Here is a 26188-nt window from a genome sequence, read left to right as displayed (position 1 = left end):
GGCACAAGGGAGAAACACACAGATCCAGTTGGAAAAAGTAGTTCTGAAATGACAAAGGTGTAAACTTTCAGCAGTCCCACCAGGAGCAGAGTGCTAAGCAACACACAAAATCTTAGCCTCTTTTAAAAGTGGTTTCTTTTAAATGTTGGTAATGAAATACATCATTTGAAAGCAGATGCCAAAGTGAAGATATGATTTCTCTTAGAATAATCATTTCTTTCAAGAGCCCAATCCACAGGGAGTGCTACCTTGACTTCCCCAGGCTTTACACTTCCTTACTAATGCTGCAATTGCCCTTTTCCTGCTATAAGGATGCCACTGTGAGGATTTTAACCACCTTGATTAATTCTCTAAGCTTGCTGCTTCTCAGATAAGGTTATGAGAAGTTTACAGAAGCATCCAGTTTTTGAACACTGAGATCCTTTTATAATCTTGCATTTTAAGACATAGGAGATTCCTACCTGGTACGTTTCTACAGGCTTTGTTTCCATGTTCAGATCCCAAACCTTGACAGTGAGGTAATCTCTTGTAAGCATGTATCTACCACTGTGACTGAATTTGACATCTGACACTGAAGAGATAATTTCCGAAAAAAATGATCTGTTACTGGGGTCTTCTGGTTCTTCATAAACTGTTCAAAGAAAATGAAGCAAGAGACAGAAATCAGAATTGTATAAAAAAATGCTCTGTTGTACAATCTGAAGAGGGCATTTCTTCTGAAACATGTAATTCAATCTACCAAGGAACATGATATAGAATTAACTGTATATCCAGCATTTAATTGATTATTTAAACTTCATATAAAAATACAAACTGTAAGCTTTAAACATTACAATAATTAATATTATAGCTATGGACTCAAAGCATAACTTCGTGAAATTATGCAAATACACTGGTTAGCTGATTACAGATACCTGTAGCAAGGCATTTCACACCTTCATCCTTTCTGGGTCTGCATACTCCGTTTCCCAACATAACCAAAATCCAGGTGTCCCTGTCACATGAGAGGGATGTGTGTGCAAGTGGTGTCACAACAGTCCTGGCATCCCTGGGAGAGGTTGTTACTCAAAGTCTGCCCTGCTTGCCAGAACCAGCTGGCCTGGCTGCAGGCTACTCATTGGTCATGTCTGAAGGCATCCAAGATTAAGGATGAGAATTTGAAAAAGCAACTGCAAATTGCAATTACCTCTTCCTGAGAGGTGAGCAGAGGTTTACCGTGTGGATGCATGACCTACATAGGTGGTGTGCAATTGCTGACAGTTCTGGAAAGCACTGAACTCTCTGAATGTGATGGTCAGCAGCTCTGTGCAATCTGACAAGGCAGCAGATCATGAAATATTGCTCACATGATGTTCATATGTGAAAACCCAGCTCTGGTAGCTATGAGATTGGTCATCCCTGTTCAACTGTACATAAGAACAACATTGGATGACTCTATCCCTACCTCAGGGGTGCCCAGAGCAATTCTGCTGTCTTTCTGCAGATATCTGTGGCCCTGTGATCCAACTTACGTCTGTGGTGAACTTCAGTAGAAAGTTGGGCTTTCCGGGTCTTTTAACTCTTGCAAATTCATAGGGTTTTGGGACCCTAGAATGTCCTCTGAAAATTAGCAATTTAGTGAATTTGATTTTCAAGTTTTAAACATAGGTGAAGAAAAGCCATATGATGAAACATGAAAGCATGCTGAAAGTAGAAAAACTTCTTAGTGTCAGTCAAAATGAAGTTTTTCGTATAGTCCACTGGAACATTTCTCTCTCAATTATTTTATCCACGACTATGATTCAGACTGTTGGAAGCAACCAGGTTAGCTTCCATTAGGTGAAATAATGTTCTTCTGAAAGTTAAGGGTGAGTATGTGGGTGAAGTATGTGGGGTAATGCAAAAAATTACGGGCAATTTTCTTTGGGGGTGGGCAGTGGAATGCAGCCAGGCGTGCACATGAGAATAAGCTCTATATTTAAACATGCACCACACATCTGAATGGTAATGAACTACTTCAAAAGAGCAAAAAACTTTTCAGATAGACTGTAAATGAACAACTTTAAATAGCTCTTTAAAATTTTGCCTAGACATTGTGCAAAGCAGGTATTTTGTAATTATCCTGTCAGATTTTCAAGAGAAGTCTGATGAGCACAAAGCAATTATCATTTCTCATACCTCTTTCCTTTAATCTGTCCAAACTATAGACTTGGCTGGCAGGAATTTCATCCTCCTAATTATGATGTGAAGCATCTATTAAAACCAGGAAAGAAAAAAACAAAACCCACTCTAACTGAACTACACCTTCATTTATAGCTTAGATATATTTTCTTGGCTCTTTGGGGCTTATCCAACTCCCAGTGATTAGAAGAGGAGTGATATTTGTACCTGAATATTCTGCATTTTGTTAATTAATGAGATTAAACCTTTTCATTCTTTATCTGCCCCATTTATTGCTTTTCTGTGCTTACTGTATTAAGCATTAGAAAGACTTAGATTAATTAACTGTGGAACTAACAGAGGCGTGAAAGTCTTGTATCATTACAGAAAGAAAGATAGCAGTAGAAATTTTAGTAGCAGCAAGTCTTTGGAGATAGTTCCTCTAGTCAGCATAACCAACACAGGAAAATTGTTACAGGAAATTAAGGAGCAGCTCCCAGTGAAAAGATGAGAAAGCTTAGCAAGTACCAGCATCTCCTGAGCAACCAGCACAGGGCACCAACCTCAGGAAATGAAGGTGAGAGAGTGTTCTAAGGACTTGGCTATCTCTGTTTCAGCATCAACATTGGGTTATGCACATACTGCAAAAAAAGCACAATATCCCTTCAGTTTGCCTAACACAAGTGGGGTAATTGGAGACAGAACAGCAGTGAAGTGATAGCCTTGTGACTTGGACTTCAGGCAAGCAATTCAAATTCAGCTCTGACCTCTCCAAGTTGATAGGGGGAAAAAAATGGGTCTAGCCCATGGTTTCCAAATGATGTTTTCTGTTTATTACTGTTAAGACTTATCTTTGGAGGCTGCTCTTGCACCCAGGAGCAATCAGTACCTGAAACACGAGATTTCAAATCTGGCTTACTTATCTGTATCTAAATCTTGTTAGATCTGGACTTTACTGACATTTGATTACAGATCCTATTGTATTCTTTAATTAATTTCATCATTAATTTCTTAATAAAAATCACCTGCCATAAAAAAGGGTATTTAACTTTCATTACTATTGTTCCTGATAATGGTCACAGTACTAATTACACAAAAGACAGAAAGTTACCTGTCCAGCTACCTAATGAACTTAGGAATCACAAATGATGTGATGTACTGAGTTCTCACGTGACACTTGCTCAGACTTAAATGTGACCTTGATGACAGGACTCTGGCATAGAGAAATATCATGAGATTACAGAGGAAAGCAGAGCATATCTCTGAGTACAGCCAGTGTTTGAAGAGGAGCCTGCCAGGAAGAGTCTGTTCCTGCCCCTTATGCCACCATCACATACATGGGTAAACTGGGAGGTCTGCTCAGGGAAATAAAAAATAAAAATGCTCAATTCCTTTCTGCACAGCTCACAAGTTAAACAGTAGCTTCTCAGAGAAGTCCAGACTTTGCAGAGAAGGATGGGTTCATTGAAGGATACTTGCCAGAGAGCTGTTTTCCTGAATCCTGAAGAAAATCTGTAGCATAAAAATATGCTGCTTCTTTCTTAAAATGAAGTACCATCTGCTGAAAAACAAACTCTTATCCCTCATAAAAAATATCCTTGTTTCCCTGTGAATTTCTCTGATCAAATGCAGAATGGAGACTTTCCTTTTCCAGTGGATAGGAAAGGCATCTCTAATGTGTGTGTTTATCATGCAGAAATATATGCAGATATCTAAAGTTAAAAAAATAAAACAGCCAGAAGCAGCAAGAATAAGTGGAAAGGCCCATCTCACAGCTTCCCTCCCAGACACTGGCAAAAAGAACGCAGAGAGCTTGGGCAGCAGCCAAAAGAAGTGTGGTGTACTAACTAACACCTTGTGGCTCTCATCTGCACTCTGGGGGTCACAGGTGCTGCCACCTCAACTTCCCATTAATATGGGCCTGATTCCACACCAGAAATTGGTGTTTATTGGAAAAGATACATCCAATAAAGAAAAACAAAATCTAACCCAAAGTAATTTTCAAGTTCAATTCTAAACGAGTAGCTGGGCAGAGTTTTAATTGTTCCAGGGTGTAAATTCTGGGATAAGTGAACTTTTAGAAATATTAAAAATAATGCTAAAATTGTCTTATATGGTGGCTGCAGTGTCACAATCTGATATAGTATACAAAATCCTGTATTACTCCTGAAATCATCACAAGAAGGAAAAGAAGATGAACAGAAATCTGCTCCATAGATTTTGTAAGAAATTCCATCAGTCGCAGGATAAAATTATAAACAGCTTTAAAGACTCATTCCCTCTAGCAGAAAAAAAAGCATTGTTTTCTTTCTACTTACTAACAAATAATAACTTATTAAAGCTTTTTTTTTTTAAGAGGATATTGTTTATCATTTGTATCCTGTCCTGGAAATCCTGTCTGATTTTATAGCATTTTCTGTTACTTAGACTTAAATCATTGGAAATCGTGCACCATGAAATAAATCTCTCCCTCCCTCTGAAGACAGCTAATGGATGTAGAAAATCATCCAGCTCTGTTCAAGGGTCACAGCTACAAAGGGATGAAAACAGCTTTGGCAATAGTGGGAACAGAGGCAGTGTGGTTACTGAGAGGGAGAGGACTGTGGAGACCAGGGCCAACAAAGTTGGTGGAACATGACAGGAAAAAAAAATTTTTCATTTTTATTATATAAGCAAGTAAATATTCTGCACCTAGACTGGACTAAGAACTTATTACAGATAAACCTCTGGGTTACACTGGTACACAAACAATAGGTGAATTTCAACTGGACCTGGAAATACCAGTGGTGGATCAGGTAATCCCTCACCAGACTTTAATTTCATAAACACACAAAACAGGTTCACTCCCAGGCCAAATAATTTATCAGTTAAACTAAGTCCCTATTTGATTCCAGATCCCAAATGAAAATGGTTGCAATACATGATTAGAACATATTGGAAAACAGTACTTTGAAATGTATGGGATTTCACTGGTCTTGACAGACTAGCCAGAGGAACAAAAGGAACAAGAACCAATATGCTTTCCTAATAGATATGATAAATAAAAAATTGAAACCAAAATACAAATTATTTAACTGTACTCTAATATTTTTAGATGGTAAATTAGCACTATTCCTGGGTCAGCTGTGATTTTTTCTATCATATATATTTCATCATTTAGCATAAAAAACCTAAACTACATTTCATTTGCACTTCTATGAAAATACTAATATTCCTTTTTTTTTGTTTAAGTACATGCCACTTGTTACTAACGTTCGACACACAGAAAGCATTTTTTTGGTGCCATTTAATTCAAGAAATATTACATGTTGAGCTAAGCATAGTTCTAGGCTTATCTCTAATGTGGTAGAGATCTCAAGACGACATAAGAATGGGCAATAAAAATGACTAGAAGTACCAAATTGCTTCCATGCAAGGAATGGCTAAATAGACTGGAGTCTCTCAACCTAGGAAAGACTGAGGGGGTCGTAATTAAGAGTGGCATGGAAAGGATGAATAGGGAATGACAGCTCACTCTGTACACTGTCTCTTCCAATCCTTAAGTAGGGGTCACCATGTGAAGCTAGGACAGGGTAAGCAGAGAGAAGATGCTCCTTCATACTCTACCTAATTAGGTTACTAAAGACTTTACTGAAAGATATTGTGAATGGTAAAAAATACACACAAGTTCAAAAGTAACTGCACAACTTCAAGGAAAGAAAATTTCAGTAGAGCTGAATGCAGTAAATTCACTTCCACTAAGGTCCCTGAGCCTCAAGTTTCCAGCTGCAAATTGCAGAGAGTAAAGATTATACACTTGGTCTGGTCTTACATTTTCTGTTGATGCTGCTATTGCCAATATCAGAGCCAGAACAATGGGCTAGAATGACCTCTGGTCTGCACAGGTATGGTCATTTTTATGCACTGTTTAAAATCTATTTTAGGATTTAATACAAAAGAACCCCGAAGTTCATTCTAAGTGAATCAAGCCCAACTGCAAGCTCCCATTGAAATTCATGGTCTCTTTATACCTTTTAGCTTCATTATTCATGATAATAATTCCATTTACCATTATTATTTGCTCTATCTTTCACTATCTCTCAATGTTTTATTGTTTTGTATTAAGCCAATCCACTCATACATTCATCTCCCTTGGAAATTCTCTTTCAACAATAGAATATTCTGCTAATGTGACAATCTTGCCTTCTTGGTCTACACTGATTAATATGGTTATATATGAGAGGGAGTTTTTGAATCTGCTTTCATAAGCAATCTAAAATACAATTATTTTGTGAGATACATTTGTTGTTTAACATTTTACATTACTGTAGCCTGTAGCTGTTTATCCTGCTTTAAACTAAAAAGAAGTATCTTTTTATTTTTCAATTTTTTACTCACTTTTACATAATTCAGAGGGCACCTCTTTATGCCCTGGTCACTAACACATCTCATTTTCCTTCTTTTACTCAAAGAAAATTTCTGACCCTACCTCCACACCATGAGGCTGAAATTTCACCTACCATACAGCATTCCTTTATCCAATGACTCTGTATTAAAACTAGGCTTCTCATCAATACCTCTAGAGAGCATGGCTTTTAAAAGTGGAGCCTCAAATCAATATTTAAGAATCTGTTTTACCATCTGCAGAGTTGCTGCAGCTTGTCACAAACCACAAGGGAGGGTGCATTAGTGCTGAAAGGCAAAGCCAGATCAATAGCTAAAGATCAGTGGGTGGGAGCTCCACTACAGAGTTGCTTAGATTAATATAACTTTGCCAGTGAGTTTGTTAATAAAGAGAAATGGTGCTGAAGAGAGAAAAGGAATTGAAAAAACACAAAGCCAGTCTAGAAGATCAAGCCTCTTTAAAGCTCAGTCTCACAAAGACTTATGTGCATGTTTAATGCCACGTGTAGTGAGCAATCCCAAGGAGTTAATGGGACATAAAACTACTCCTGCTCTACAGCCAAACTGATGTGGAAGTCTTTCTGGTCTTGATATATAAGATTAGTGATAAGTGGTTTTTTTCTCCCCCAGTGAAATAAGCTCTTGAAAGCTGATTTCATGAGACATTAAAAAGCAGTATTTGTTGCTATTTAAAAAATTAAGCAAACAAGACAGGAATTCTAATAGACTGAATAATTAGATCAATCTTACAGCAATTATTTGCTTTATCTCTGTGTGGATGGGGGAGACGGGGTTAATGAAACACCTCTTCAATCATAAATCATTTACCATTGCTTCAGGCTTTTCTCTTTCCTCCTAGTATTTGATAGCTAGAAGTATATAAATCAGGCTTTTTCTTCCTCAGTTTAATTTTAATGTATCTTGCACAACTGGAGGAAACACTATATAGACATAATTGCATTTCTGTAGAAACATTTTTGAATTTTCATTAGCCGTGTTTTAAATGTCTTTATTATACATTCATCCAAACTGAGCAGAATGGAAGCTTTGGAGCCCATGCTAAAGGCAATCTGTTACCAAATTTCAGTGGGATTCCTGCACAAGGAAGCATCCCTTCTAGGATCTAGTTTAGCATGCATGAAATTGTAGTAACAGACCTTTAGTGACAGTCATAATTACAAAATTATCAGGATATGGGCAGCACATTTTTTCATTGGGGATATAAAATCAGGAATGCATATATGCCTTTGTAGTGCATGCTTAAAAACAAACCCAGAATTAGGATAAGGAGAACCAGCCTTCATCAAGCATGGGGTTGAATAATTTCAGAAGCTCAGTTAAGTTTCACTCCTGCCACATGAAACCTTGCAGATTTTGCCTGAAGTGGACATCACTTTGACAGGGCCCTCTCTGTGCCCAAAGGGAGAGTGGTGACTGTGTCTCTCTCAGATCATAACCTGACATGAGACCAATGCAGAAATAAAAAGCGTGCTTTAGATGTTAAGCTTGCTCAGAAGAAAAACAAGTTGTCTCTTTTTCAGTCAGACAATAAGAATCATTCATTTGGAAAGGTCAATATTAATTAGCAAATCCAGCAGGGATAGTCTGTCACAGGCTTTTTTGTGCATCTGCTTGTTCTCTGTTGCAAATGAAAGATAATCCATATTCAGTCAGAGGCCTGAAAGGTCTCTTGTCTCTGAAATTCCAACCTGCTTTAAACAACTGGTAAATATAATTAATTTCATTTTTAAGATTCAAGATGTTGAAGTAGATTATCCTTGATTTGCGTCTTGGCTGCTTCCACGATTCTGAATTCTTTAAAATCAAAGGTAATCTCAAAACAGCCCAGCAGATAGCCCAATTGAGTTACATTTCTGACTGACAGGACAGTGGCACTTATCCTTGGGGAAAGGCTGGCATTTCTTTCAGGCCTGGATTTCAAATAAAAATGTGGAAAAGTACTCTCAGTGGAAAAACCACCCCCCTCACCTTTGGATGGCATCTCTGAGTCACACACCAAACCTGGGATTCACACTGCACTGATCCAAAAACTATTTAATACTTTTAGGATCCTGACTGTGCAACCCATGGGGTTGGGATGTACCAGCTGAGAGGCTTTGATCCATTCAGGGAGAGTCCAGGGAAGGCTGCTGGGATTTCCTGTCACCCACAAATGCTTCCTTGGTCAAGGGAGGAGGGCTCTAAACAGCTCCTGCTGCAGACCCAGAGGACTCGAGCTTGAAAAGTCTGTCTGGAGGACAGAAAGCTCCAACTCATGGTGACAGAGGCTAATGCTGTATAATCCCAATATTTTTGTTTTTAAGATCACTGTGGCACACACAGCAATAAACTTGAAACTGCAGCTCTTCTTTCTTTGAAGCATTTTTCTGTTAACTTTGCACATGGGTAATGGATAATTAGAAATAAGGTTTTAGTCTACAAATACATATTAAGAAATGAATACTAAAAAACCCTTAAAGCAATATACAGAATTTAAATAAATTACTACAGTTTCTGAAGTATGCAATGACTTCAAGATGCTAAGGCTATTACATGAAATATCAATAGGAGTTCTACTCTTGAGTGACTTAAATTTCCATATTGCATAACTATACAGTTTATATTTACCATATAATAATGGTTTTAATAACTCAGATGAACTACTGAAAAAGTTCTTTTTTTTTTTTCTGACTTCACATGCTCACGCTCAGTTTTCTTTAGCTGCCTGCTTTATTGTATGATTTGTTGAAACAGCCATATTTACCCATCTAGCCTACAAGCTGTTTGGAAGAATGATATTAACTCCATGAACATTTATGAGGATCTCTGGACATAATATTAGCAATAAAAAAATAAAAACCAAATTAGCAACTATTTGTTAATTGACCAAATGCTGCTGTAAGTGTATTTTTAGTCAGAATGATCTTACTGCAACAGTATCCCTATGCTTGTCTTCCTTGTCACCTAAAACCTTCGCATAAAAATTTATGGAATTTGACGTGGGGATTAATTCTTTTATTTCTTCAATGTTCCCAGCTGACTGCTCTAACAATGATACTTTTGCTGCTGTAATGGATTTCCATATACTGTCTTTTTTCTACATTGCACTTCCATGCATGTTGCTTGATGACATCTCCAAGGCAATCTTTGGGTGCTTTGGTAAGTACACTATTTGGGTGAAAGGTTTCATATTATTTACATTAATTCCCTATTTGTTGCTGCTCGAGTCTGACTTTCATAAATGTTTTTAATCTTTACCTATAACACTGTGGACTTCAAGAACACCTTCCTCAGTCCCACTCCTTCAATATTCTAAACAAGCAGGGATGTTCATCTCTTTGGCACCTCCTCTCCAGAACAATTTTGATGGCATCCTCTCCCATAATATCCTCTCTGATAATAACATGGAACAGCATTATGTATGTAGCTGCTCTATGGTTAGAGAGTGGTCTTTCTCTGATACACATTTGCAATGGCTACAGAAGATTTTCTTGTGATCCTCACTCAGCACTGCACAATCTGTTACAGAGCTGTTATAAGAAGCAGTTTCAGGTAGTCCATTAGAGACACAACACATTTTATCACACCTTATCAGTATCTCAATGACCATTTAAAATTCAGCTACTGACCTGATATTCTTTCAATGCCTTATAAATAGATTTGGTGGTCTGAGATAATTTTTCTAAGGGACAGAATATCCCCATTACAACTCTTCACGCAAACTGGCAGCTTGCTATTAAATCTCAGCATAGGCATCAAGGATGAGTACATACGGAAATAGTCTCATCTTTTCCACGTCAAAGCCATGAGGATTTATAAGGGAAACCTTGTAGTGCTGCTGCCACTAATGCCGAAAAGAGAGATTCTGCCACTAAGCCCAGAAAACCAGCAATCTTCAAGACATTATAATTTATTAACATCCTGTGTTGGTTGACTTACACTGCAGATATTAATATGTAATTTATTTTACAGTATGGCACAGTAATTATTCATGGCACTCTCTAAACCTGTACAAATGGAAGAGCTCATCCCCCAAAAGCTGCAATGGACTTCATGAAAGCTACAGAGATTTGAATAACTAAGGGGAAAAGGAGTAAATGCAAAAGTTCACAACATATGCTCATTTCCCAGGTATTTTGTTAAGTGTTACAGTGTATCTTTCATCCCTAAAAATATGTAAATCCATTACAATCTTGGAACAGCATCTGAAATAGAGTCTAGCAAAGGGATGCTAGACTGTGCTGAGAAAGCAGGGATGCATGGCACAACATGAGGGTTTACAGCTACTCGAGTTGTGGTGTTTTGCTTGAAAAGTGAAGTCAGTTATGGGGAAAGACTGAAAGACAAGGCAAGCTAGGAGAGGAAGGTACTGATCATGCACATGCACCAGCTGCAAATTTAGCAGCTGTAAAGAGGAATCAGATGCACAGTCAAGGTACCAGAGAGACAATCACGCAAATAACTTGATTTTACAGACTGGGTTTTCGTGTATCTTTTTAGGCTGCTGTGGGCTGTATATAATTCACTTTGCTTGTCTCTGAGCTATACTGAAACCACTCCAATCAGCAGTACATGGGTCCTACTCCTTTTAACACTTTAGAAGTTCTACCATTGCTGTATCAATGTTGTACTGTACACACTCAGATTCTCAATGAGCTTGACTTGACTTCAGTGCAGTAACGCTACATTAAATGGCTATTTTCTAACTCATAGATCTGGAAAATGGGGTTTAATCAATGACCATTAGACCTTGCGCTCCCTTCTCACATAAAATGCCTTCTTTCATCCAGTGTTGCTGTATTGTGGCTTTAATAAGTTCTGATTGGCATTTGGCATTGGGTTACACGAGCATGGAGGCCTTATTAGCAGGAAGAAATGGAAGTATTACAGAACAAAGCAATTAAGTGGGACAGGATAACTCACAGCATTGTGTCAGACTGTGTCATGCTTACATTTCACTTCATGGTATTGAATTCCCCCTACAAGGAGATACAGCTAACAAAGGTAAGACATTTCTCTGCTTGGGAAATTGTCCTTGAAGGTTATTTTTTATAATTGAACACCACTTCCTAAGAAGTTCTGAGCACGTGCATTTCTCCTTTCAGTCAAAAGGCCTAGTCACAGGCTTTTTACTAAATTCACTTCAGTTTTAAAAATAGCATATGTATGAAATCTGTGTACCACTTATGTCTCATTTAAATCTTCACATGCTTTTTCCTCCCCTCTCACCCCTAATAATAAGATCTGCCCATCTCAAACAGGTTCAAGTAGGCACTGAATGGCATAAAACCTCTTATGTGCACTGGTACTAAAGGAATTTCTCTTAAATTTCCTTCCAATGCTTCAGCATCACAAAGGAAACTGACGACCCAGTTCTGTGAGATGGAGGTGTCCTGGAAGAGCCCTCGTCCTGAAGGGGACTAAAGCCGAGCCACCACAGTTCATTCAGGAGGTTCTCAGCTTCTCAGAAACCACCCACATGATGCCTATTTCTGGGCATTGTCAGCCTCAGAAGATTAGGAACAAACAGGTGGCTTGCACAAGGCGAAGTGCCCAGGCTTGCCAGATTACTGGTGGGAAGAACCACAGTCTGTCTTCTCTGATAGTAAGATAATATAAACATATGTTTTTCTTCAACTTTTACTTTGAGAGCAAAGATAGTCACACGTTTTAAAATTCTACTTCCTTCTTGTTATGTACAGTTTAGATAAGAACTACCTTGATTAGGTGGTTCATCTCAAAATTTCACAGGCTACATAAAATCATGTAGGACTGATGATAACTTCTATATCAAAATAATTTTCGTTTCTTTCCCTCTTACCTCCCCAATTACTTACTGCATTTCCTCTGAGTCTGTTAAGACATAATATTGAAAAACTACATATAGGGAATGCTGGACTACATTTTAAGGAAGGATACTGAGATTTTCTAATCCAGAAAACAGATTCAAAATTTGAAGGCAGTCTGACAATTAAAATTTACTTGCTGCAGCATTCAGAACAGCACTTGTGTATTCAAACCAGTATGCTCATCTACTTAAATACTCCCTCATCCTCTTTCATTTGCTAGGAATCCTCTCTCTTTAGCCAGAGTTCCGGGTTCTTCTCTGATCCCTGCAATAAGAACCGTAAAGGCAACCAGTCACAGACACGACTGCTACCAAGTTCATAGCTAACACTTGCACAGGTTAAAAAAAATTCTTTTCGCCGTTTTCTTTTCAAATGTGCCTGCAAATGAGAAGCTAATACACTAATACCCGTCTGTGTTCTGTCTGTGAACAGTAAGACTTGAATGACCCCTGGGGCCCGATGGAGCAAGGACTTACGCTTGGAATGTTTGTCACAGAGAGCCGACGCCCTCATGTCGCAGAGTCTCAGGGATCCTTTGCTGCTGCTGTAGACAAAGAGATTGCAGTGGTGGGGATGGAACTCAGAGGCTGTAATCACTTCTGTCAGGTCCTCCATATTGGCTGGCTTTATATCTACAATGTCTGGGTGGAAGTTTCATCAAGGAAATGCAGTTTTCTGCAGGTAAACCACGACTCTTACTTGAAGGAAGCATGCAAATGTACACACAGGTAATGCTTTTAAAGATACACTCATTTGTTTGGTAGTAGTACAGTTTTAAATTTCCATACCTGGCCCACTTATACCAAACCAAATGTAAAACTCAAAGCCTGCAGGGCTTTACTGCAGATGCCATTGGCAGGTCACCATTTATCCATGCTGTGCAAAGACAGGAAAGAAACAGTGTTGCAGGGACATAGAATTCTCACTTCAGTTCTTCATTGAAGCTAATAGAGAGCAGGTAGCTGTATCTCCTGTGCTTGCTATTGAAACTGCTGCTCTATCCCAGATAATGCTGACTGAGAGGGAACAATGCACAGCTCATCTGCTCACTCCAGTAAAGCTCACTGGCTTTTATGGTTATGCAACTTTAGCTAAAAAATACACGTAGCTTAAGATAAAAGACTCAAAAAAAAAAAAAAAAAAAGGTACTTTTTTTGCAAAGGCACGCATGGCAAACACAGAAGTATTATACTAATTCAATTTCCTTTAAAAAATTACACACTGTATTAGATTTGCTATTTGAATATTTACAAAGAAGTATCTGAAATTGCATCCTTATGTTTTTATATAAATGACATCCACTACTGAAATCAGCACGAATTTCTGTGATTGAGAATTGTACACCTGAATCATTTAAGTGACCATCATCTGGAAAAAAAAAATACATCAAATATCTACTTTCCTAAGCACAAACTTGTCAGCTGGACCACCAAAGATTACCTATATGAAGTGTAACTCACATGGTGCCTCTCCAACACTTCTATCTTCACTTGTACACACTACCTGCCTAAAAACCCAGGATCCACACTGAGCCTGTGTTTGGAGGAAAAGGCCAGTCTGTGAAAGATTGCTCACAGAGAAAAGAATGAAAGGGAGTCTCATGAGGGGGCTGGAAGAAAGCAATAGATACACAAACATAAAATGAAATAAGGATATATATGTAAAGCAGTACATTTAAATCAGATTGTGCATTTTCACATGGCCCTCGGAAATGTGCTACAAATTAGCCATCCAAATGTTAACAAATCCTTCGAACAAGAAGAGTAACATTACCCTATTTTACTGATGAGTTTGTGTGAGAAGCAATAAAGGATTTGCATAAGATCACATGGGAAATGCATGACAGAACAAACCCAGATCTACTGAGTCTCAGTGCAGTGCCCTAAACACAAATCATCTCAGTGCCTGGATTCCCTGAACATAAAATTTGAATCAGTTGACGTGCAAAATTTAAACATCTCAGAGGAAAAGATAAATGAGAAAATCTGTTTTATTGATGGTGAGAAAAATCATATATCATGGTACTAAGCCTGTTTCTGCTCCCACTGTGACCACTTCCCAAATGGAAGACCAATCAAAGACCTTTGACTGATTTCTGTGGGAATGGGATACAGTCCATCACCACCTTTACACTCCATATTTCACCACTTTTATACTCCATATTTTGATCTTTCCCAAAAATATAGGTCTGGCACAATGTACAGTGAAATAGCACAAAAGATTCAGAGATAATTATCTTGATGACTGTGCATACATAACACTGTTGTGGTTTGGGTTTCTTTCCTTTTTATCCCCATGGGTTTAGAAAGGAAAATATCAGCAAAACTATTAATATCTTGTGACATTTAATAACAACTGGGAATGAATTAATGTTGCATTTTAACTGCATTCCTACTTACTTGTACTATCACATTTGCATCCATCTCCAAGAATCCATCATGATTAATAAAAGTGCAATGAATGTTAAGATGTAGAAACATTGATTTGCCTCTTTTATAAAGCATCACTAAACAAACCTGAATATCAACAGAAAAAAATAACCTTTATTCAGTTATGTGTATTTGATGAATTTGTCTCAAGAAACACCTTTAAGTAAAAGCAATTGCTTTCAGGGATTGAATTTCTTTGTGGAGTTCAGAGAAATTATGGTTACTCAATAGAAGAATTTCACCTCTCAGCTGAGAGATGAGTAATTGCTGAGTGATGAGAAAGATATAAAATATAAATGGAGTATATGAAACAGTCATGCTAGGTATCATTTTTCTGGACGCTGAAGACACTATTGATGAATTTCCTTTCATTGTGTAAAATGAATAAACCTATGCTGAATAATGAAATTAAATATTCCATCCTCCTGCCAGAAAAGCAGAAAATAATTGAAACATATTGCATTTCCAGACGTGATCTAAATCTCCACTGAGAAAGAACCTCATTTGCCTGCTGAGGATCATAGCAAAAATGAAAATTCATCATTTCACTAGATTTAGAAAAATTAAAACAGCAACACAGTATTGAAGTAAACAACCAAGGGACTAGAGAGTTGCAGATGAGATTTGGCCCAAATGCATTTGTAATAATAGATGGAAAAACAGCCTTTGTTTTGACAGCTACAGAACCCAATATATCAAAAGAAGAATATGTCACACAAAAGAACATTTTCCTCCTCTCATGATTTTTGCCATCTATTTGAAAACAATCAAGTACAGATTGACATGTGATGTGTGGGAACTGTATTTAAACTAGCATGACATTGTAAGGGCAAGCATCTCCCATGAGACATTTTTCATTTCTATTTTTCTATCTTCCCTTTGTGTCTTTTCTTCCTTTTAAGCACAGCATTGTATGGCAGGAAAAAATAATAAAATTTTGAAAAACTGGACCAGACAGTGTGCTTCAGAAACAGGGCCTTTGGTGAACTTGAACAGCACGAAACAGAGGGAATCTGGCAGAAACAGATTAAATGAAAATTCCACTGCTAAAGAGAAAACTATGTTAATAATTTTGGTAATAATAATAACTACAAATTTGTAGTTATCTCCTACACTACTGCATTCCCCTGCAGTCAGATCTTGTGGGGGGCTGTCTCAAGTGGGGCATGGTCCTTTTCTCCCACTGCACTGATCTCTGAAATATCAGTCACATCTGACTCTTGTTCTACCACATGATCTGCTTCATTTTCAGAGTATGGAAAAACACCTAGGACCAAAGGCATCTAAGACAGAAAGAACAGAGAGTTCAGTTCACCATTGGCAGTGCACTAGGATATAATTCTGTTGTCCTAAAAAATGCAGTGTTTCTGTGGCTTAATAGGGTAGAGATTTTGCCTAAGAAAATGAAAAATATGTTTATATTGCTTTGACTCCCACACATGCTTGACAAGAACAAGGCATTTTGATCCCTGGTAGGTAGTTGCACTAAGGGAAGGTTGAACTTGCACCTTGCCAGTGATGGGCTAGAATACATTGGCAGTCTTTCAATTCATTAAAATTAAAATAAGCAATAGAAAATATCTTCTTGCTTGCAAAAAACAGAACAAGTCCTTCCTCCTTACTATTTGCTGTCTTACACACCAGACCTGGCCTCCACTGCTTGGCTCCATGGAACAGGACAAAGCTATGAAGAGGCCAGCAGACTTTAGAGATGCTCTCCACAGCAAAATGGAAATAAAAGGTCGAGTACACTTGGCAACTACAGTGGTGAGAGATGATGTTCTCACAGCTGGGCTAGTAGAGCTACAAGACCAGGAAAGGCAATTTTGGGAAAGGCAGCAAAACAATGTAACATTAACTTTGGCTGAGCATCTACGCTGCCTTCCCCAAACTAATCAAGAACAGAAATAAAACAAAGGAGAGTGAGTAGGGCAAGGCCTGGCTGGGCTGTGAGGAGGCTTTAGGGAAAGATCTGAGGGAGAGGGGGAGGGGGAGAGAAGAAAAACCCTAAGAGAGGAAGGAGGAAAGAGCATAAGGAAAGGCATGATTAACAACCTGCAATGATATGCAGTGTGAGGAATGTGATCTGAGTACACAATTCAGTTATATGGTATGTTTAGTTCTAATCCAGTATTGTGTGCTGCTGCTGGGCAGCTGATAGCAAAATGAGGATAACAGGAGGAAGAAAATTTGTTCCATTGCCTCTGGGCCACTGATCTAACAGAAATATTCCCCTCTGGGAGAAGTCATTCCAGAAAGTTCCTTTTATTCCAGGTTACAAAGTTGACCCTCACCTTGATCCAAAATTCATATTAATCAGACTTTTCCTCTTGATCAGCTAGAATATAAATGAGCATGCCTGCTTTATGCTCATGCCAAAACATGGATAATGAGAATGTGGAAAATACACAGGGTTCCTGCTGAGCAAAAAAGGTCCCAGAATAAGTTTTCTTGTATGATAATGGAAACATAGAAGCCTCCTCAAAACAGATTAAATTCCCTTTGAAGTGAACAGTATGCATAAAAAAATAGCTTCTTCGTCCTCCTGAAACCATCAAGGAATTCAACAAGAAACAGAATTTTGTAGAGAACAAATTTGTAGCTCACAAGCTATAGCATGTAAAGGATTGAATCTTCTATCATTATTTTGGAATAATTTGAAATTACTTGTGGGTTCACTGCAAGAAAGAAATAGTTTTTATAGTCAGAAGAAGGCTCGAGAAAAAAAAACTACTTGCCCCCCTCCCCCTTTTACTCAACTGCAACGGAGGAGGAGAGGCTTTCTTTAGAAAGCCAGACAACATTTTCCATAATAACTTCACAAGAAAAACAAAACTCTCATCTTTCTTATTTCAATATATGCTGATATGACACTTCATTTTTATCCCCGCGTGGGACTTAGGTTTTTGCAAATTTAAGCACTTTCAAAAAATAACCTTCAGCATAGCATGTCTTACCAAACCTGACTGTTCCCTGTGTTTTCCACAGAGATTTGTTCAGGTTACTAATTTTGTCTGCATCTCACACCTACATTTCAGCTTGGCCCTAGAAAGAATCACTGACTAGTAGTTGAAATCAATAGCAATTCATGGAAGCTGCCAGGGCTTCAGTTTAGAGTAATTGATTACTGTGGTCCTGCTGAGGCTCTACACTTTTAATACACGCATTTCTCTGAGTGGTTTCCCCTGCTAGTCATTTAGTGCACGCTATTTTCATTACAAGGAGGGAACTGTGATGCCTACAAATCAAGCTCTACCAGTTTTACACTTCCTATATGATGGTTATATTATTCCTACACCACGTGCCAGTTGAGAAAAAGAATTCCAAATGGCTCCAGTTTTCTTCTAGGCTGGGTACATGAGGCCTCAGTCTGCTTAACAACATCATGATGTGATTGCATCAATCTTATTATCAATGAAAGAAGCAAGCCCAAGCTTTTAAATAACCATCAGCTCACTCCTTTCTTCCCATTTCTTATAGATACACTGTATGTTCTCACAGCTGAATGACAATTCTACAATAGGCATAACATCCATGACAGTATGGATAGGGTTGGATAGGGTCCAGCTTCTCAAGTTCTGTATTTCAGGCCTGTTGTCCAAGAGTCAAGAGGTCCTGAAATGAACTGTCAATAGGTTAATAGATATGACCTTTTCTTCAAATTCCAGTGTTTTACCTTAGGCAAAGAGAGTATTTACATTCCAGGTACTCTTCATAGCCACAGTGTCAATGTTTTCCACTGCACGGCATTTGCTCAGTGCTCCACTAAAAGCATGTACTATATGGGTTTTATTAGAAGCCCAGAGAGATGCAATTACATTTTCTGTATTATTTGACTCTTCTGGACTACAAAGGCAGGAACTGCTTAAGTGTGTGTTCCTCCCAGCTGCCTTGAACCTAATACCTGTTAATGCAAGGTATTGATCCATACTAAGCTATACAATGTCTGCCCAATTCTATTTTTAACTCCATGGTATTTATAACAGTGATTCTTCAGACATCAAACTGGAGTTGGAAACTTTGGCAACAGTCTAATACTGGTAGTGATTTGCTGAAAGTACCAATTTAAATGACTTGATTTTGATTGGAAATAAAGTCTTTATCAAAGGCTTTCTGACAGTGCCATTACAATAATAAAAAGACTTCTGTAGCTTTCCTCATATCAGGATTATGAGATACAGAAAGTAAAAACCACTATGGGGCCTGTTAGCTCTATGTGGAAGGCCAAACCACAGCCAATTACATTAGGTGCTGTGCAAACACAACGTAAAGGAGTTGCTCACGATATAAAGAACACACACTAAGAGCACACAAAGAAGAGATTAAGTAATGTTAACACAGTTCTGTGGACTTCTGAGGTTTCTTAACTCAAGGATTACAGGCTAAGCTAGATGAGAAAGAGCTGTTAGTGGAAGAAGGAAAGTCATGGTCATAGCTAAAAGGCTGCAGTAGCAGGAAATTTCCATCTATCCAGCTAGAACTAGCCACAAAAGAGAATTTGGCTAAACAAGAGGTTGAGACCTAGCTTATCTAGAGGCAGGATGATATATTCAGTACATCCTCCTGTATTATTGGCAGTGCACTTTCTTACAGTGTGGGTAATCAGGGGTCTGCTGCTGGAATGATGGTCCTTGGGCAATGGTCTCACATTTATCCTCAGCATACCACTGTCAGTAAAGACAGCCCGTGTCTCCTCATGTAATGCTCCAGCCAGAGTCATGCCTAATTTTGCTCTCTATTTCTGCCTTCTAACACCATAACACTTACAAAACATGAGGATCACAAAAGTGGAAAACCAGACCCTTTCTGTGTATTAAGGAACAAAGATGTTACTGATTTATCTGGCAGCTGATAGAAACCAGAGTGCCTCAGGATGATGGGAAAAGAGTTGTCCAAAAGCATAACCTAAATATCAAACTTCTGAGCCAAAGCTGAAACATCTAGAATTTCTGTCTCAAGTTTCATTTGGTACTGGAGATACATGGCAAGAAGTTCAAAGTAATATTAGAAACATTTTCCATTCATTAGGTTTAAAGCAAAATAGAATTAGTATCACTGCTAATGTTTTACATAAAATGAACCTGAGGTAGGAAGTGGCAAAGGCTTGGCAAAGGTTAATTTAAGAGCCAGCAAGACTGGATTCTGATCTAGTGGTCTCTCTCCTCCCTACCTGCAGCTGTCCAGTCATGGGAGTATTCACTCAGTTCTCTTCTTGATTAATTGGTTTTGAGAGGTTATTATTATTATTCTTATTATTACATTTGTCTTTTGCAACTTTCTTCCAGAATGAATACTGGTCTAAAGACTCATTCTGAATTTGAGAGATCTCATTCTGATTTTTGCAACATCAGATTTACTTTGCATTCGTAGGATAAAGCAGCAAGAAATCCCTGAATCTCCATTACACAAATACTACTTGAAAAAAGAATGAACATATTTTAAATGTACTTAGTAAAATTTCAGGGAATTGCTTTTACTGCCATAAATTCAGTAAACATCAGACTTTGCTGTATGCAAGTTGCAGAAAAACAAATCTACTATATAAGAGAAACTGCCTATGGAGTAGCTGCAACACCTGACTAAGTGTTTAAAGCACAGAACTGTAAAGTAGCACTGCTAGGAAAAAGACCATTTTAAATGGTGCAGGTCACATCCAAATTTTATCATAGATAGGCCTGTTCATACACATTGCAAACAGTGATTTAGTTAGAGAATCATGAATTTAGAAGTAGATACTGGAAAATTTTAATTTATTTAGGAATGCCTGCATTTTCAGCTGTAGACACAGTCACATGCCTGCTCTAGCAACAACCATATGCAGATTCAAATTTTCAAGAGCAAAGACATCATTATCTGCATATACACAGCTGAAAGAAAAGTTAAGTGGATGAATCAACTGAGGAAGACCTGCCTTTGTAAATGCACACCTGGAGACACTCAGTCACTGAAAGATTGCAAAGTCATATTTAGTTCATATATTTGCATATGAATTGATTATGATTTGTCTGAAACTACTGTGGCATGCTTAATGCTACACTTGGAACACAAATACCAGAAGAGCCCCAGGTACATATAAATTATTAATACAGGAGCCCTATTAAGTCCCCCAGCTGAGTTTCTCTTAGGCAGTGCTGTTCTATGTAGTATGGTTAAGTGGCATCATGTACTACATACTAGCAATGGTTCCAAGAAAAGAGTGATTCAACATTAATAGGGCAAGGATAATTTATAAACAAAAGCAATATAATCTCACTGTTCACAAACCTTTCCTGAAATACATTAGATGCTTAAGAGAAAACTGAGAGGGGTCTACTTAGTTTACTGAATAGAATCTCTGGTAGTACTGAGAAACACAACATATAAAATGTCCTTTTTTTTTTTTAAGATGTATAACCTATATGCTAACACTTAATTCCTATCAAGAAATTTCTTCTTGGTAATTACTAAAATCCTATCCAGCTGAGGAAGATCTGTCTCTTAAATAAAAGCAGACACAGAAATTCCAGCTGGAGGGTATAGAGTCTTTAGAGCATTTTGGTGATGATTTTTCTTTCACGATATGCAACTTACTAAAACACTAATACAGTAGTATTTGTACCACACTAGGCTGAAGTAATTCCATATTTTTACTGGTTTTTCAATATGAATCACAAATGATATATTTTTGCAAACTTTAGCTAGCTAGAAATGTCTTTCAGAGCATAAAGCTCTCCCCTTCCCTGCATACTTGTTATGGAAGTAGTGAAATAAAACTACCTTCAAAAACAGCCAAATAATCTGAAAAATAGCTACTTTAAAATCATTAATAAAGCTTATTTTTAAATCTCCTATACTACTTTACATAAGATACCTGAATAAAATCTCATGGCAGGACTTATTATCTGGTTGCTTAATTCACTTGATAGGATTTTGAAGAATGCCCATCAGCATAAAGTATGACAACAGTCAAAATAGACTTATTCTTAAAACTAGTGCTATAACTTTGTGAAAGTTAATACAGCCTTTTTTTACAGAGCACTTCTCTTCCAAAGGCACAAACTACAATTTCATGTGCAGTTCTTACCAGTGTGTATTATGACAACACAAAATAAAATAATGTGTACCATAATGAGAGTGTCCCAGCTCTTTTAATAGTGAGAAAAGCTTCCAAGGTCTCAGGTTCTGACAGCTCACACAGAAGACACAGGTACAGACCTCAGGCTTGACACAATACCTGAGATGACCACGTGACCATTTTTGTGACATCTGTCTTTGTATGAGTACTCTTCAAGCTAAAGATTTTTTAGCTAATGAGCAAAGCTAGTTATATTTTCTTCTTTTTAATGTTAATACTCTGAGAAAAACTGTGCTTTGCAAGGTTAATTTCAAGTCCAAACTCGCATGGGAATTAGAATAATTAGACTCATTTAAGAGAATTCTCCCCTCTGGCATAGCTGATTAAATTATTTATACATTATCTTTTCACATAATTGTACCTAGAACTGTGTAAATGGGGTTTTTTGTCTAACTTTCAATAAATTCATAATACATTTTTTTCAAGTTGGATACACCTACTGCACCTGTGACAACAGAGAATGGTTCATTTTCAAAATGCTTCAATGAGAAATTAATCCAGAGGGAAACAGAAGCATGCAATTTAAAAGCTTCCACAATGACAACACACTGATTAAACTCATCAGCTGAAGAAATAAAATTAGTAAGACAATAAATCCTGGACTGAATCCTGTTACCCATTTCCACAGGAATAACTTCATTGACTGCAGTCACATTACACTAAAATATGAGTGCTACTTAGATGAGGATCAGTTCCATGATGTGACCCTTTATTTGTAATTTAATATTCTTTGCCATAGTTCCCAAGTCCCTCTGCTAAGGATCTCAGATTCCTCATAACACCTGAAAGGTCTAATGGAATAAACCACTAGGGTGAAAAAGGAAATCTGGTGGTTGATGCTAACATTCATCTCAGTTCTATTAAGTGCTCTTTCTCTCTTGAGAAAGACTTGAGAAAGGTTGAGATAATGATATTTTAAAAGGCATTCCTGATACAAAATAGTAACTTGTTTGCTGCAGCCCCTATTAAATTGGAAAGCAATTGGCTCTAGGGAAAACTGTGAAAAGACATCTTTGCACCTATTGTAAAATTTTAAGTATCTCCTAGAGTCACATTGCCTAGATCACTCTACAAACACATGAGTTCAGTGAAATCCCAGTTGTGTTCTTTAATGCACTATTAAGGAATCCTGAAAACACTATTTTTTATCATTTGCTGCAATTACAGTCAATTTTTTTTCCTTTTTACAATTCACTATACATTTGCAAAGAGCAAGAGTATTCTAATGCCTCAGGCTATGTTTTTCCTTACCTCTGCAGAAATGAAATCTTAGGTATGGGTGTCTTTTTGGGGACAACTGTGTTAGAGAAGACAGAGGGCTAGATAAAGAAATCCATTAAAAGAATAACATGATCACGTACTTCAAGTTGTGCATGGACAGGAGTGATAAGTAAGAAAATTATCTATTCTGATTAACAAATTAATATTTCTATTAAACAATAAATCTACAGTGCAGTAATTATCCCAAGGCTATAGCTATGCCCTAATCACCTTAAATTAACTTCTTTAAAAGCAACTGCAGAAAAAAGAAGACACCGGTCATTGCCAAGAATGCAAAGGCCTCAGCTGTAATTACTTTTTCACAGCCAGATTCAACTATTCCAATTTATTCATTTTGGAAGATGGCTAGATAGGGAATATTTGCATCATGCTCTCCCATGCCCTGGTGACACTGTTATCATACTCCAGCCATGCACTGTTTGCTTTTGCTGCAATACCCATTTCAGCTGTATGGCCAGGAGGATCTCACTCGGGGATTCAGTGCTGAGGTATTGCTTAACCAGCTCTGATATTGCTCCTTTGGCTATCAGTCATGCTCTGTCATCCAGTTCTCTCTGACTGGCTGACAGTCAAATTCCTAAGATAGGAGTCAATTTAAGGTAATCAGAGTAGTTAAAAGCAATGTTTCTGACAGGGATCACAAAGTGTCCTCTGGCAAGAAGCAAAACCAAACAAAGTACTGAAAGACAACTTCTGCAAATTCAGTCATGGTTTTCAGACCTCCCTAAATCTGACCTTATAGGTGCTTAAGAGATCTCCTAAAAGATGCTGAGACTTCCCTGTACTTCTTGAAAACAAATAATCTGCAAGGTCTTTATATTGCCCATTCACACAGCCTTACTGCTGTAATTATTTTCTAGTATTTGAATTACATAACTAGTTATAAAGGCTGCAATTTGCACAAGCTCACATTTAAACACAGAACTGCTCTTATTCTGAAAAGCTTAAAAGCTGTACTCAATTAAGATATTCTAAACAATGATGACCACATCAGAAATAATATTGTAGCTGAACTGGATGTTGAAACTTGTTTCAACAGAAACAGAAGATAATTCAGTGCCTTTTTTTAGAAGCTGTATCTACATTAGTGCCTACTAGACAAAATAATTTAAGTGATCCTAGAAATGCAGTTCTCTCTTGGCACTTTGCACTGGGGACACACAGAATTTTTCTTACAAATGAGTCTGTTGAGAGTTCATGAAAGGCTCTGTTTACTATTGGGATTCTATGCAGTTCAGAGAAGATGACAATTTACAGTTACACATACAACTTACCTATTACCATTATCTATTTACTAATTTTATCCCTTGACTGACACTAAAAACATTTCTTGTGTGATTTTAATTAAAGAATCCCTACTGCATTTTTCCTAACATGAAGCCAAAAATACACACTGAGGACTTATCTAGAGGGACCTGGAGAAGCTCAAGAAGTGGAGCCAAGAGAATCTCATGAGGTTTAACAGCATCAAGTACAGGGTGCTGCACCTGGGTCAAGGCAAGCCCTGGTATCAACACAGGCTGGGGGAGGACGGGATTGAGAGCAGCCCTGCCCAGAAGGACTTGGGGATGCTGTGGATGAGAGGCTGGATGCACTCACAGCCCACAAACCAACCATGTCCTGGACTGCACCCAAAGCAGCGTGGGCAGCAGGTCAAGGGAGGGGATTCTGCCCCTCTACTCCACTCTGGTGAGACTCCACCTGGAGTGCTGTGCCTAGTTCTGGAGATGATCTGAACTGCTTATATTTTCTGCTTACTTAAAGCAAAGAATCTTTCCAGAAATAAAGGGCTATTTTTCATGATTTCAAGAATTCCATTAAGTACCCTTAACACTATCATACTTATATAGCACTGTGTTGTGGTCCCATCAGCAGCACTTTATGGAGCCTTATGTTGGAGTTTGTTCCCATCCTAAGCCTCAGTATATGATTTATGACCTGCTGCCCCTCATACATACCTTTGCTGACAAAGAAATAATATGCATTAGGAATAAAACCCATATAAGTACTACAGCACCTGCTGATAATCTATTAATTACATCTTAGCAGAAGTTATTACTGAACTACACCAGTGTAAATGATCCTCAAGTTATCAAGTGATTTGGTATCTGTAGTTTCATAGGCAATTCAAAAATAATTTATTTTTAATAAGCTGAGAAGATCTCAAACCCAAAAGTTAAAAGGCAAAGTCAATGGAACCTGCCATTTTGCAGAGCTTTGAGAATCAGATCACTTTAAAACAACCCGAAAGAGATTTGTGAATTGTTGCTAAATGGGTAACAATGAATTTCCTTCTATAGTAATTTTTCTCATGAAAAGCTTTTCCATTGCTTCAGATAAGAGTAATGTAAATGGAAAATTCTTGGGAAAGACAAGGGTCTACAAGGCTTAAGGACTACAAGTCAGATATGAAAATATTTGGGTTTGCCACTGTTAACTCTTAGTGGAAGACTCTTTTACTAGATAGACAATATTCTGCTCTGAAAAAGTGGAGTCTAGCAAAGGAATCCCATAAACACAGAATGTATTAAAACAGCTTTTCCCTCCCAGTTGTTCACATAGGAGTGTTTCAATGAGAAAGGCAAAGCAATCATTTCTCAAGAGAAAGAATCAGAGAGCTCTCTAAACCATGTACATGGCACCTCTGCAATCCTCTAACTTACAGATCTGATTTTAGCTTTGCAGGCACCTTCATTCTCCTTTACTGGAGAGAGACACAATGCATGTGGGTGAGGGAGAGGGGGAGAGACTCTAGGAAGTAAAGAACAAAAGAAGAACACAAATTTGAAGAAAAGCCACTCAAACGTTGCTAGTAGCAACTCAGCTGGAATATGACTCCATGGTATAACATTCACTTTTTAAATACCTGATGGAGATTGACACAGTCTTCTTGACAGAATAGGAAGTGCTAATATGGATTACACACAGCTCTCAAAAGAGAAATAAGGTCTGCCATCTCCCAAACAGAAGGTGTGTTCTGTAGGAAAACAGTG

The 26188-nt window shown here is 37.8% G+C and overlaps 1 protein-coding gene across 13 annotated transcripts in view; it reads right to left on the bottom strand.

The window, feature by feature from the left end:
* Positions 1–26188, bottom strand: part of PPP2R2C (protein phosphatase 2 regulatory subunit Bgamma) — a 191262-nt gene that overhangs the window by 15954 nt on the left and 149120 nt on the right. For all 13 annotated transcript variants that reach the window (XM_088163102.1, XM_088163108.1, XM_088163104.1 and 10 more), the window contains 2 exons: positions 12848–13012; positions 462–631 (listed from right to left, as the gene is read on the bottom strand). In XM_088163102.1, coding sequence (XP_088019228.1) covers positions 462–631; positions 12848–13012 — 335 coding nt within the window. The remainder of the gene's footprint in view (positions 1–461; positions 632–12847; positions 13013–26188) is intronic.

Source organism: Sturnus vulgaris, chromosome 4 (genome assembly GCF_052056855.1).
Source record: "Sturnus vulgaris isolate bStuVul1 chromosome 4, bStuVul1.hap1, whole genome shotgun sequence".
Taxonomy (NCBI): Eukaryota; Metazoa; Chordata; class Aves; order Passeriformes; family Sturnidae; genus Sturnus; species Sturnus vulgaris.
Note: the sequence above shows the minus strand (reverse complement) of the source record. Positions and strands in the feature narration are given on the sequence as shown.